General features: G+C 49.2%; 1 protein-coding gene across 1 annotated transcript; it reads left to right on the plus strand.

The window, feature by feature from the left end:
• The first annotated feature begins 4,207 nt into the window (after positions 1–4,207).
• On the plus strand, positions 4,208–13,073 carry PITHD1 (PITH domain containing 1). Its single transcript, XM_030539041.1, has 6 exons — positions 4,208–4,424; positions 8,062–8,108; positions 8,347–8,424; positions 10,707–10,811; positions 11,405–11,513; positions 12,146–13,073. Exons 1-6 carry the CDS (start codon positions 4,230–4,232, stop codon positions 12,245–12,247), a joined length of 636 nt encoding a protein of 211 aa, XP_030394901.1. The 5' UTR covers positions 4,208–4,229; the 3' UTR covers positions 12,248–13,073.
• The last annotated feature ends 1,121 nt before the right edge of the window (positions 13,074–14,194 follow it).

Genomic DNA, 14,194 nt, shown 5'->3' on the forward strand with positions numbered 1-14,194 from the left:
CTTGGAGAGATGGATTAATTCTTCTACGGGACGTTGTGTTGTCTAAACAGTGATCAGGGGTGTGGATTTTTCATACCCCTGAGCAGTGTAGTTGGGTCAACCTAGCTTTTTAGTCTAGATCTGGCTTTAAACTCAGGTTATTTATCCCAAAATCCTTTGTCTGCTGGTCTCAGAGAACCCAGTGTGAACCTTTGAAGAGACTGGGGTGGGTAATCAGCCAGACAATAGATTCCCTCCCTGGGGCAAAGCTTCAAACCTCTGATAACCAGAGGACTTACATTCATATTCCTCTTTCTCCTGAAGAAGTTAGGTACGATGACAATCACACAAACAAATGCATTTTTCATACAATGGACCTAAAATATATTAAAGTTGATTCAATAAGATTTATCCAGGATATTGTTATATCTGTCACAGGCCTTTACACTGCAGTTCACAGTAACCATTCTGTAGGGCTGTTACAGATTGAACAACCTAATATACCAAAGTACTGCAGTTCGCTTTAAAGCAGGGGTGGAGGGCACTGAACATATGAAGCAGCTGAATGTCTTTATAGCTGAAAGTGGCTGATACCTAGTTCAGTGGGTCTCCACCAGGGGTGCACGGACTCCTAGAGGTATGCCCAGGGTCAGATTAAGGTTATGAGGGGCCTAAGTATGAATTACATATTGCAAACAAAATTATGAAGCCATCACATATTTAGCTACATACATATTTATGTAAAATTAACAAGTTTATTCTACTCTCACATCACCCAATTCTTCAGATACTTCTGAATAACACGAGGGATGCTACGCTGTCCTCCTCTTAGGCCTCTGAAGTGCCCGTCTGTATGAGGATGAACACTGCAGCATTCCCCATCCTGCTCACCTCTTTCCACCTTGTGCTTCTATCCTCAGCTCTCCCCTGGCACAGTGCAAAGCCAAGCCCTGCCGGTGTTTTCCCCAAGCGATGGCCTCTACACCACACATCGCATCTCACTCTGACTGCAGTCTGGGAGGCAGCCAGCTTTTATTATGTAAAAGAAAACCACTCAGCTGTAAAAATCCATTGAAGTAGAGGAAGTAGGAGTGGGGAAATTACATTGGGGTGGCATTGTTTTTGAGGCTGTCTTGCCCTGAAAGCTGCCTCCCCGCGTTGCACTGGCTGAGGAGAATGTATTCCTGTTTTCACATTGAACCCAAACATTATTTGTGGGCTGATACCCAGTTTGTGTAGTTAATCTCCCGTGATTCACCACATCAGGCCATTCTGTCACCAAGCTCTTCCACAATTAGAATCATGAAATAGAATCACAGGACTGGAAGGGACCCTGAGAGGTCATCTAGTCCGGTCCCCTGCACTTATGGCAGGACTAAGTATTATCTATTCTAGAACGTGTGATCAGCAGCTCTGACATGAGCTTTTTTTTTAAGCATGAATTCTGTGTGCACCAGCCCCCTACAGTTTGCATTTGTTTGTTTTATGCTTTCTGTAAGAAAAAGGTCACAGCCAGAAGTGACAGATCTTTAGATGGTTGCCCAGTCATAATATTTAGCACTTCTGTGCTATGTTAGCTCTTCAAAATCACTGTACAAACATTAAACAAACTTAAGCTAAAGCCTTTCAGCTTTTGAATGACTAAGAGGTGACAAAACAGAGCTATTCCCTGTTGTGTGTTCTCTGCCCCCCTGAACAAAAAGACTTCACTGAAAATCAGCAGCTTAAAAGGACCATTAAGGATCTTTCAAAAGAACAGTCCAACCAAGGCTGCTGTAGTGACACCCTTGTTACAGCAGGTCTGGTGTTTGTTTAAGGCTGGTGTAGAATGAAAGGAGGGCTTCCTGCATGTGTAAATCAAGCAGAACTTGCTTATTTTTGTCCTTAAAGTGCTCAGAGTTTAGAGGAGGAAAGTGAATGAGATTCTGCTTATACCAGGTTTGAAAAAGCAGAAGGGACCCAAATCTAGTCTTGTGCAAAGATCTGTTCTCCCTGAAGTCAATAAGGCTACACAGGTGTAACTGTCAGCAGGAACTGGCCTGTGTTCTCATTCCCTTCTCAAATCACAGTCCAGGCTTACCCAATATTTTCCCCTTGAGAAAGAAGTTAGTTTGAGTTGGGCCAGTGGTCGCAAGTGTGTCCCTTTAAAAATCCAACAGTTTACAGCTCTGGTCTGGATAACTTGGGCCAAATCCCTCTTTAATATAACGTTACTGAAGTACGTATTTCCACCAGGGACCAATTTAGTCCCCTGCATGCGATTCCTCTTCTTGCTTTTCAGCAACCAGTGGACAAAAACACCATTTCCAGAGCTCTGCACATTCCTGTCAGTATCAGTGACGCTTAATGTGCAGCCAGAGCTGGGAACAAAGGTGTGACGCGATCACTGTTCTCCCAGATGGAGTATGCTCTCCGAGCGGCACAAAAAGGTTCTGAAGTCAATCGAACAAAACAAAAAATTGATTAAAAAGCTGTCCCTGTCAATGGTGACTAGGAATCAACTGGCAAGAAGCAGCACTGCTGTCCTACCGAACAACAGTTCCAGCTAGTGTTTCACTCTGCCATTTAAAACCTATGGAGTTAGGTTTACAACATTAGAAATTGGTTTGCTAAGTTGGCAGCATCAGAAACTGCCACACAACAGACTAACAACAGGCTCATCTGTTATCCCATCTGGACTCCTGCCTAAGTTGGTAACTACAGAACATGTGAACCTCCACAGTGAGTTGGATTCTGCCCCTGGTTATTTCTAACCCTGTGGAGTTGCTAACGTATTACTTGGGTGCAGAATCCGATCCATTAGCCTAGTTGCAAAATTGTACAGAAAACTGCGTTTTGCCCTTAGCCCCTGAGCAGGGTATCAGCTGTAGTAGCTGGAGCAGAAACCTTTTTCCTTTTCCCCTAGCAAGTGTAACTGTAAATGTTACAGGTTACACAACTAATCTGTCTGTCCTTAACCTACAGGTGTTTTGCTATTCAGAGCTAAAGCGACCAGAGCACCACTCTGTACAGCATCTCCCAGGCCAGCCTCTACTAACTACTGAATTAAGCTTCTCAGAGATGGAGCTTGTACCAGTGGGGATGATTATTAGTCCCGTAACCGATCTAGCCTGACAGAAATGCTGTTAGCCTCCGTTTACAGCCACGGAATCTGAGCCAGTAGAAAACAGGAAGAAGGCTGCTCTAGTTCCTGTCACCAGTTCAGTTCCTTCCCCACATGCTGAAGAACTCACTGCCACCTTCTAGCAGGGACAGAAAGAGCTTAGGAGCAGTAAAGTGCAGGCCCCATGACAACACGAATAGCTGCAGTAACAGTGCATGGGATACACCTGTATCAGGGTTTAAACGCTGAGTACCTGGCACTCGCCTGTCCCTCCCACCCCACTGCAGAAAGCCACCTTCTTGCCCTTGCCCCTTTGCTGAACTTTTAGTACCTGCCTGCCCCTGCCCCACCCCCTTCCTGCTGACCCCTGCGCATTTGCTGTTCCCTCCCCCAGCCCCCCGACTTATGGGCAGCTACTGCCCTCCTGTCTGCTGAGTTCAACCCAAGCACCTGCTACCTCCCCCACTACCCGCTTCCCCCCACCCAGCTCCTCCCCCACTGACCCCATAGCCCCTGCTGCCCCCCACCCAGCTCCCCCCCGCTTCCCTCCCCACTGACCCTATAGCCCCTGCTGCCCCCCACCCAGCTGCCTCCCACTTCCCCCCTACTGACCCCATAGCCCCTGCTTCCCCCCACCCAGCTCCCCCCCGCTTCCCTCCCCACTGACCCTATAGCCCCTGCTGCCCCCCCCGCTTCTCTCCCCACTGGCCCCATAGCCCCTGCTGCCCCCCACCCAGCTGCCCCCCGCTTCCCCCCTACTGACCCCATAGCCCCTGCTGCCCCCCACCCAGCTCCCCCCCGCTTCCCTCTCCACTGACCCCATAGCCCCTGCTGCCCCCCACCCAGCTCCGCTGACCCCTGACCCCTGCTGCCCCTAGGGGGACGGCAAGTGTGAGAAATCGGGACAGGAGCCTACGTAGGAAAAAGCCCCAAAATCGGGACATCTGGTCACCCTAGCAGCGCCCCCCCCCCCGCACTAGCCCGTCCCCGTACCACGTGACATGGCTGGACCAACGGCGGCGGGTGGGGGGGGGCACGGCGCATCACGTGACGGAGGAGCAGCCGCGGCCGAGCCTCCCTCCCCGTCACGTGAGGAGGCGGTGGCGCTCTTACGTCGCACGCGCCCCCGCGCGCCAGCGGCTGGGCCATGGCGCACGGACACGGGCACGGCGGGGGCGGCTGCTGCGGGGCCGAGCGCGAGGAGCCCCCCGAGCGCCGCGGCCTGGCCTGGGGCCTCTACCTGCGCATCGACCGCGAGCGGCTCCAGTGCCTCAACGAGCGGCGGGAGGGCAGCGGAGCGCGCGTCTTCCGCGCCTGGGAGGAGCGGGGGGACCGCAGCCAGGTACCGGCCGGGGGGGTCCCGACTTGACACCCCGGCCCCGCCCCTTCCAGGCCCCGCGCGCTCCCCAAGGCGCGGGTGGGTGTCGGGGCTCGGGCTGGGCTGTGGGGCCGGGGTGTGGGCTCTGGGAGGGAGTTTGGATGTGGGAGGGGGCTCAGGACTGAGGTAGGGAGTTGGGGTGTGGGGGGGGCGCTGGGCTGAGGGGTGTGGGCTCTGGGAGGGAGTTTGGATGTGGGAGGGGGCTCAGGACTGAGGTAGGGAGTTGGGGTGTGGGGGGGCTCTGGGCTGAGGGGTGTGGGCTCTGGGAGGGAGTTTGGATGTGGGAGGGGGCTCAGGACTGAGGTAGGGAGTTGGGGTGGGGGGGGGGCTCTGGGCTGAGGGGGGTGGGCTCTGGGAGGGAGTTTGGGTGTGGGAGGGGGCTCAGGACTGAGGTAGGGAGTTGGGGTGTGGGGGGGGCGCTGGGCTGAGGGGTGTGGGCTCTGGGAGGGAGTTTGGATGTGGGAGGGGGCTCAGGACTGAGGTAGGGAGTTGGGGTGTGGGGGGGCTCTGGGCTGAGGGGTGTGGGCTCTGGGAGGGAGTTTGGATGTGGGAGGGGGCTCAGGACTGAGGTAGGGAGTTGGGGTGGGGGGGGGGCTCTGGGCTGAGGGGGGTGGGCTTTGGAAGGAAGTTTGGATGTGGGAGGGGGCTCAGGACTGAGGTAGGGAGTTGGGGTGTGGGGGGGGCTCTGGGCTGAGGGGGGTGGGCTCTGGGAGGGAGTTTGGATGTGGGAGGGGGCTCAGGACTGAGGTAGGGAGATGGGGTGTAGGGGGGGCTCTGGGCTGAGGGGGTGGGCTCTGGGAGGGAGTTTGGATGTGGGAGGGGGCTCAGGACTGAGGTAGGGAGTAGGGGTGTGGGGGGGGCTCTGGGCTGAGGGGTGTGGGCTTTGGAAGGAAGTTTGGATGTGGGAGGGGACTCAGGACAGGTAGGGAGCTGGGGTGTAGGGGGGCCTCTGGGCTGAGGGGGGTGGGCTCTGGGAGGGAGTTTGAGTGTGGGAGGGGGCTCAGGACTGAGGTAGGGAGTAGGGGTGTGGGGGGGGCGCTGGGCTGAGGGGTGTGGGCTCTGGGAGGGAGTTTGGATGTGGGAGGGGGCTCAGGACTGAGGTAGGGAGTTGGGGTGTGGGGGGGGCTCTGGGCTGAGGGGTGTGGGGGGGCTCTGGGAGGGAGTTTGGGTGTGGGAGGGGGCTCAGGACTGAGGTAGGGAGTTGGGGTGTAGGGGGGGCTCTGGGCTGAGGGGTTTGGGCTTCGGAAGAAGTTTGGGTGCGGGAAAGGGCTCAGGACTGGGGTTGGGGTGAGAGCGAGGGGTGTGGGTTCTGCGAGGGAGTTTGGGTGCAGGAAGGGGCTCAGGACTGAGGTAGGGGATTGGGGTGCAGGCTCCAAGCGGCGCTTACCTCAGGTGGCTCCTGGGAAGCTGCCAACATGGTCTTCTGGCTCCTAGTGTGCTGCCCCCGCAGCTCCTGTTAGCTGTGGTTTCCAGCCAATGGAAGCGCAGAGCCGGCACTCAGGGCGGGGGCAGCATGTGGAGCCCCTGTGGCCACCCCTGCACACCTAGGGGCTGCAGGGACATACCAGCTGCTTCTGGGAGCCTGCCTGCCCTGCAGTGCCACTATCTGAACTTTTAATGACCTGGTTAGTGGTGCTGACCAGAGCCACCAGGATCCCTTTTTGACCAGGCGTTCCAGTCAAAAAACAGAAACCTGGGCCCCCTAGGAAGGGATGAGGGACTGTGGCTCCAGGTATAGGCAGTAGGGGGGACGACAGGTACCAGCAGTACCAGTGAAGATGGGTGTCACTCTAGTCTAGGGAGTCCCTAAGGTCCCCCATGTCCTGGATGGCAATGGGTGTGACTGCTTGCAGGGGAGCCCAGTTCTGGGCCCCTGCCACCCAGTCTTAAGAACACAGGGCTGAGAGAGAATCCCTTGGGGTGTGGGGGAGTTTAGCGATCACCTCCCCTGCCCCACCCTTGTCGCTGCCACCCTCCGTCCAATCCCTGCCTGCCTCCAGCCCCTGTGCGGGCTGAGCTCTGCGGCTGCTCCTGGTGCTCTCTCTGGTGGGGGTCTGGGCACCTAGGGCTCAGCCGGCAGTGTGGGTTACACCATGGGGGAAAGTGGGCAGGGTGGGCTGAGAAATTCCAGGCTGTCTCCAGTGTCCTGGCCTCGAAGCACCAGCAATGAAGGGCCACGCTCCAAGAGCTTAGTTCCACCTGGGACACTGACCCTTCAGGAGTTCGGTTCCTCTATTGATTCTGGTTGCTGCTTCCCAGATGGTGCCAGCACATTCACCATACCAGTTCTTCCTTGGTTTTCTTTGCTTTTTCTTTGCTCCCTCAGGTACCTGATTCAATGCTTGTTTGGCGTTGAATGTTCCAGTCCCAACCCCCTGAGCCTTGTTTCTTTGCTGGTGATTTCTAACATGCCCTGCTCTGTCAGCTCCCTTCCTTTCGCATTTGTGATTTTGACACTCTGTGACATGTGTAATGTCTTACTCCACCATCTGTGGTGGGCAGCCTCCAATCTGTCTTTGTTAGCCACAGCCAATGGCCTGTCTCTGCTCTACAGCCCCATGTTCAGTACAGTCGCATGGTATAGTTTGACCTGTAGTTTGGTGTGGAGATCTGTTTGACTAGATGTCATTCATTCTATTTGTATACCAGCATAATTGTATTTGTTGGGCGGGGGGACGGGGGGTGACTTTACCAAAATAATTATACTAGCACAGCCCCACTGTGGATATGAAAGTGTGGTGGTGGTGATTTTTCTTTTTCTTTTTTTACTGGTATAGTGTAATTGCACTTGGAAAGGCCGGAATAATGTATACCAGTAAAAGGGCAGTTCTGCCTTTAAGCTGCATCCACACCAAGAGCACTTGGCTATAGAGGTACAGCAATACTGTCCATGTGTGCCTAGTGTAGACATGGCCTAAGGTCATATCTGTGCTATAGACTTCTGCTGGCACAGGCTTGTCAGACAGGAGTGTGATCTCTGACCAATATAGCTGTGCTGGCAGAAGCCCTTAGTACGAATAGACAGTTATACTGGTATAGCTTGTTTTGCTTGTAGAGGTGGTTTTATTGTACTGGTACAAAGTGCAGCTTTACTGGTACAGCTGAATTCACACTAGGAGCACTTGCTGGTATGGCATACTGGCATCCCTATGCCAACAGTGCCAGTGCCCTATGCCAGAGTGCTCCTAGCATAGCATGACATTAGCCATAACAAAAAAAGGCTTTGTGTCTCTCGCCTCAACAGAGACTTTCTAGTGGATGCTTCAGTGGGTTATTGAATTAAATCTCTTCCTACTGAATACATTAAACACTTACTAGTATGCAGAGTATCTGTATAAAATACAACTGAACTATAATTTTCAGTGTAAACAAAGTTCATTGGATAATGCATTGTCTGTATTGTTCATTCATAGTTCCCAAAATAAAGTAGTGCATATTAACATGGTTCTACAGTACGTGTGTTAGCACAAAGCTTCCAGTGGAATGCAGATATGAACTGATGCAGAAGGAAGTGCATGGGAAGCGTAATATATGGCATTACAGAGTATCTTCATTATCTGCTTCTAAAGGATTATTTTTAATCCAGTTTTGTATCTTTTAGTTTGTCGAAAGTGATGATGATGAAGTAGAACTTCTGTTTAATATCCCGTAAGTACCTGCTTGGCACCACTTCATGCACTGTTAGCACCTGATGCACTTAGTTTTATTTGTAGCTGGGTTCTTTGCTCACAATAGTCTTCCTTGTATGCTCTCGGGAAATAAACTAGAAAACAAGTTTGGGTGATGGCAGCTCTTCTTGACTGAGATTTACTGAATTTGTGATGCATAATCAAGACTAACTGGAAGATAGTGGAGTTGAAGTCACTGATTCTGTATTTCATGGCAGGTTTACAGGCAATGTGAAGCTAAAAGGGATAATTGTGATGGGAGAGGATGATGATACACACCCGTCAGAGATGAGACTGTAAGTGGAACTGGGCGTGGCCACCAGGAAAGCTCATGTTGGGCAGATATTGTACAGAGTATCCCTTTGCGCAGCTGTTTTAGGGCAGGGTTTTGAAATCTCTAAGCAGTGTTTTTACCATCTCGTCAATGATGGTCTGAGACTGAACCCTAGAGTGACTCATACTAAGGGATTGTATTTTTTCACCTCACTGCTTTTTGTAAAAAATTAAATACTTCAGCTTTTCCTTTCCCACTGCAAAGTTCTCATTGCCCAGTGACCTCAGTATTCCTATCCCCATTTTACAGATGAAAAGGACACTAAAGCCAGAGCAGGCGTTGGTGTCAGTCCAAAGCAGAAACCAGGAATACCTGCTTCAGGCTAGGCTGCCCTTTCATATTGCTGAGTAGAAGCTCCTATACTAAATTAATATTAATGTAATTATCTGGTGATAAGCATGATTAAGGCCCTGTGAAAATTGTGGTGGTGGGGGGGTTAATCCGTGGCAGCATCTCAGGCAGGGGTTTGAATTTCACGGGATGTGCATGGCTGCTGAGTTCCTCCACAAACTATTGCCATTTTTTCAACGGCATGTTGGTCCTATTTCAGGAGGTAGGAATGTGGGACATGGGGGAAGGGGATGTCTCATCACTAGGCACCGTCCCTCTGTTCTAGCCTAGTCTGGGTCCGGGATTGGGGCCTAGATCGCTAGAGCCCTGCATGGATACAAAATTTGTATCCGCATCCAACCCACAAACATGGTCTGTGGATATAAAGCAGATATCTGCAGATTTGCAGGGCTCTGTACATCACACTGTGCTCTGCTGAGACCTGGGCCACTGCTGCTGCTTCCTGCCCTGGCTGGGGAAGTGGTGTGGCACTGACAGGACGCTGGGATTAGGGGCTCTGGTAGACCCCGGGGGAGATACTGCAGTGCTAGCTGGCAAGGAGTTGAGACCAGGATCCACCACTTAGGGTGGGGGGAGAGAGAGCGAGAGAGTGTGTGTGTAGCGGGGTGTCAGGCTTATTCCCCTGCTGGGGCAGAGCCCCCTCACAGACCTGTTTGTGCTCCAAACAGAAGATCCTAGTCTCAGCTGTTGGCCAGCTGGTGCTGCGGTGTCCCCTGAAGGCCTGCAGTGGACCACCATGAGGCAGGCCAGGGCTCCTAACTGCTGCAGGTTGTCAGTGCCACACCACCTCCCAACTGGCTGGCAGGACAGGAAGCAGCAGCAGTGGTCTGGACTGGAGCTGAGCTCAGGATGAGCTGGGGCCTGCCCTGGGCCAGGCAATTGTTGCCAGCCTACTGCCTCAGGAGCAGCCTGATATGGTGGTTTTTCTAAAAGCTCAGAGGCAAAAGCAGGAATGTTAGAAAAATTATGGTATTGGGCTAATTTTACAATTTCTGTGAAATTGTGACTTATTCAGGGCCCTAATCATCACTTGGCTTTCCACTAAGGGAGCTTTTCCCCCTCATCTTTGCTCTATCTCTAATGCACTGGAATCTAACCCCTCTCTATAGAATTTATAGCAATGTAGGGCTGGAAGGGACTGTGGGAAGTCCTCAAGCCCAGCCATCTGTGCTGGGGCAGGACCAAATAGACCTAGACCAACCCTGACAGATGTTTATCCAACCTGTTCTTAAAAATCTCCAGTGATGGGGATTCCACAGCCTCCTTTGGAAACCTGTTCCAGAACTTGACTACCCCTGTAGTTAGGAAGTTTTTCCTAATATCTAACCTAAATCTCCCTGGTTGCAGATTAAACTCATTTCTTCTTGTCCTGCCCTCTGTGGACATAGAGAACAATTGTCTTCTTTATAGCAGCCCTTAACAGTCTACAAATATGTTATCAGGTTCCGCTGTCAGTTGTCTTTTCTCAAGACTAAACATATCCAGTTTTTTAACCTTTCCTCAGAGATCAGGTTTTCTAAACCTTTTATCATTTTTGTTGTGCTGCTCTAGATTCTCTCAAATTGTCCACATCTTTTCTAAAGTGTGGCACCCAGAATTGCACACACTGTTCCAGCTTTGGCCTCATCAGTGCTGAGTAGAGCAGGATATGTACTGGAAGTGCTGTGGGTGGCACATGTCTTATCTACAGCTCTGTTCCTTGCTCTTGTCAACACACTACAAGTAGTAAACAATTCCTGGTATGATGCAAGTGCTGTTTTCTTGGCTGATCCAGGTGTGTGTGTGTGGTCCACATGACACAGTCAGTTTAATAAGCCAGTGGTGGGAGGAGAAGGGAGATAAATCAATTAGCTAAGATGCATTTTAACCACTGTTGTTTTTCTCCACTCCCAGGTTCAAGAACATTCCTCACATGTCATTTGATGACACAGCCAGAGAACCAGATCAGATGTTCACTCTGAATCGAGATCTAACAGGAGAACTGGAGTATCCCACAAAGTATGAGACAGGCTCTTCCCTTCTCTGTGGTGCATCTGTTAGGGATGCACTGGAGTTCATTCCTCCTGGAGCCAATGAGTTTGTGTTCCTTTTATCAGAGCCTACTCATAATCTATTCAACTGTTAGAAATGCCTTTTCTGGCTCTTCCCAACACTCGTGTTGGAGTGAGAACTCTACCTATCCCTAAATGGTGTTGAAGACCTTTTCCCTGGGGAGGGAAGCTCTTGGGTCTTGCATCCTGGAGGGTCCCCAGACTGAATTCTCAATGCCTTGTCTCCTCCATGTCTTACACCAAGGAGGGCTGAAGAAGGCACCTTTTACTGTTCTCCAATCTACCAGAGGAGTCGCATGTCAGACACACCAGGTGCTTCCTTCACCCTCCCTCCCAGTTCTTGTTGATCCAAGGAGTGAATGGCTAAGACACCAGGTCTCCTACATGGCAGTGCTTAGTCTCCACACCCCAGTAGGTTTTCCTTTTCAAATAACATCTTCATCCTCTTCAGTGCAGAAACTGCTCCAGAAATTAGGATTTATTTCCTGGGTGACTGGTTACGTGCTGAACTCAGTCTGTTTGTTGTTTTTTTTCTTCCAGAATTGCTCGTTTCTCAAACGTTTACCATCTTTCCATCCACATTTCCAAGAATTTTGGAGCTGAGACAACAAAGATCTTTTATATAGGCCTGAGGGGAGAGTGGACAGAGGTGAGTGAGAGCGGGGATAAAATGAGCAAAACGCATCACAAATGCAGAAGTCGTCTTGAATTGCAACTTATACAGTTGGGTCTGTCTGGGTGTGGTTATTTATAAGAAACTTGGAAAGAGCTATGGAGAGCTTTTTTCACTGATCAGTAACTGAGTTAATTTGCTGAACTGAATCAGAACCCAAATAATGCTTGGTTAGTTTCCTTCCCTGTATCCAACTTGAACTGCTGTGATTCTGGGAAGCTACCTGTTAAGAAGTGGGAGGTGCTGGCATTGCTGTTGGATTTATTTAAAGCATATATTTTTGTCACAGGCATGATTCTGTTAAGAACCAGGTACATGCAGAAGAAGCTGCAGTCTTGCAACTACAGATTTAAAACATTGACATAGCATAAGTTTGGCATCAATCGAGGCATGATTTGTAATGTAAAGCATTCCTTGAGCTGGGGACAGGTCCCTGGGCCTCAATGGCTGGCACCAAATTCAGTTTAGGTAGATCTTGGGAAGGGTGGGAGAGACTACTTTGGACAGAAGTGAAATGGGAAGAGGTCAGATTGCTGCTTTTTTTTTTTTTTTTTTTTGGTGGAGTAAACTGAGCTTTAATGGGACCAAATATGTTTGCCTTGATTCAGGCTTATCGACATGAAGTGACCATCTGCAACTATGAAGCATCAGCAAACCCAGCTGACCACAAAATTGATCAGATCATGCCGGAAACCCACTTCATTTCCTAACAGTAACACCAGGATGCTTCCAAAGGCTTCATTATCAATACACTGAGTTAATGGACTGATTTGAAGAGAACAGATTCTTGGGGCACTGGAGAGAGTGGTGAAATAGCTTTTATATCTTTTTGTCTTTGCCCTGGGAAGAAGAGTGCCAATGCATGAAATCTCTTTATAAAGTTAATTGATTGTTAATGGCAATCATCGGTTGGGTGCTTCAGCACTCTGAAGAATCAGGCCTTGACATAGTGGAGTGTGTCTCCTCCACAGTGGCAACCTAGTGGCCTAATTGTTTATGTTGCCAATTGAAAATAAAAGCATATCCTCTCACTCTGTATGCCCCAAGCTTCAAGATTGGTTTGTGTCTGAAATGCTGGTTATTCGAGGCAAACAACGCAGGGAAACATCCTCTGATTGCTACTCTGTCCCTGGGTGTTGAACAATTGGTGCTGCTGTGTGAAGCTTGAGCCTAACAGTGACTTGATATAGGGTTATTGCTGTAGTGAGGAGAAAGGAATTGTAAACTGAAACTTGCATCTTGAGATTCTGTTCCCCTGAAATGTAAATTCTGAGGGAAATCTAAAACTGGGAGAGATGCTGGATCCTTAACATACATAAAAGTGAAAATACAGGGTTGTATGGTTGAGGGGGCTTTGCAGAAAGCATTCAGAGCACTGTTTGCACATTTAAAGTTGTGGCTTCTTGCTGAAGATATAAAGCCTCTACTCCATGTTAAAAGCCAAACCTGGAGACCTAGGAGTTCCTTTAGGCACAACTTTATAAGGAATGTAACTAATCTTTCCTAATAAATCTATGGCAGATGTAATTTGTTTCATTTCTTGTGTCCATCTTGACTTATGTGTAGCAGTGTACCTGTCTAGTTGCAGAAAGGGTTTAATGCAATTGAATGTACCTCTCAGATGTGGGCAATCCTATCTTTAAATACACCATTGTAACCATGCTGTAACAGTCAAAAGAGCTATGAATCTACCAGCCCCAAACCTCTTTATTCACCATTAATGGCTATAGCTAAGCCCTAATAAAAAGTTTCTGCAGCCAACTATGAAAAATGGTGTGAGAGAAAGTGTGCAGGCTTATAGGTCCAAAGCAGTGGTAGTAATTAGCTACCACTGGAGCAACAGCCTCAGGTTTATTTCAGTATGTGCAGAAATAAGAACTGTGATGATAATCTAGCTGTACATCCCATTCATGGCATATGTATGAGGCTGGCAGCTGGGGTAATCAAAATATATGACTTGTGTAGTCTTGTATCCTCAATGATTTTGACATCTGGTAGTGATTGAAGTGGCAGGCTGCAATCTGTGTTTGTTTCCTGTGGTGCTCAAGAAATGGGGAAAACATTAGATCTTCCTCTCAATTGCTTTGTGACACATCCAGTTGAAATTGTCTGCAGTTATATATATCCAAGCTTTTTTTCATACCTTTGCACAAACTCCCACTAAGAGCAGGCTGTAACTATAACAGTGTGCCGAGGTGACTTACAACTAACCTTTTGTGGCTGGAATCTAAGTTCAAAATTGCCTTAAACTGCAGTTTTATGGCATTAACTCTGCTTCAAGAAGGGATTTAAAATACCTTTGGCAAATTTAATCCTACCCATTAGTCTAGATCAGTGGTTCCCAAACTTTAACAACCAGTGGAAACCCTTTCACTAAAATGTCAAGTCTCATGAACCCCCTCTTAAAAATGAATATTTCCAGGGATTTTCTCTTTTACCTGAGTATAAATTATAAAAGCAGTGATCTTGGAAATATAAAAGTTGTTTTTGTGACATGTTTATAACACACTATGTATTATTTAACATTACAGTATTTTTATTGCATTATGAAAATGGCAACACTCTTCAAAGATCTCACTTTTGTAGCTTGTATCACTTTTATAACAGGCTTATTCAAAGATAAGGCTCCTATATTTCATCAAGGAGTATCAGATGTG

The sequence above is a fragment of the Gopherus evgoodei genome, chromosome 20, assembly GCF_007399415.2.
Source record: "Gopherus evgoodei ecotype Sinaloan lineage chromosome 20, rGopEvg1_v1.p, whole genome shotgun sequence".
Taxonomy (NCBI): Eukaryota; Metazoa; Chordata; order Testudines; family Testudinidae; genus Gopherus; species Gopherus evgoodei.

Coding starts and splice junctions, on each gene's coding strand:
- PITHD1 (XM_030539041.1), top strand. CDS start 4,230: ATGGCGCACGGACACGGGCACGGCGGGGGCGGCTGCTGCGGGGCCGAG. Junction 8,109..8,346: donor GAACTTCTGTTTAATATCCC/GTAAGTACCTGC, acceptor ATTTCATGGCAG/GTTTACAGGCAATGTGAAGC. Junction 10,812..11,404: donor GAACTGGAGTATCCCACAAA/GTATGAGACAGG, acceptor TTTTTCTTCCAG/AATTGCTCGTTTCTCAAACG.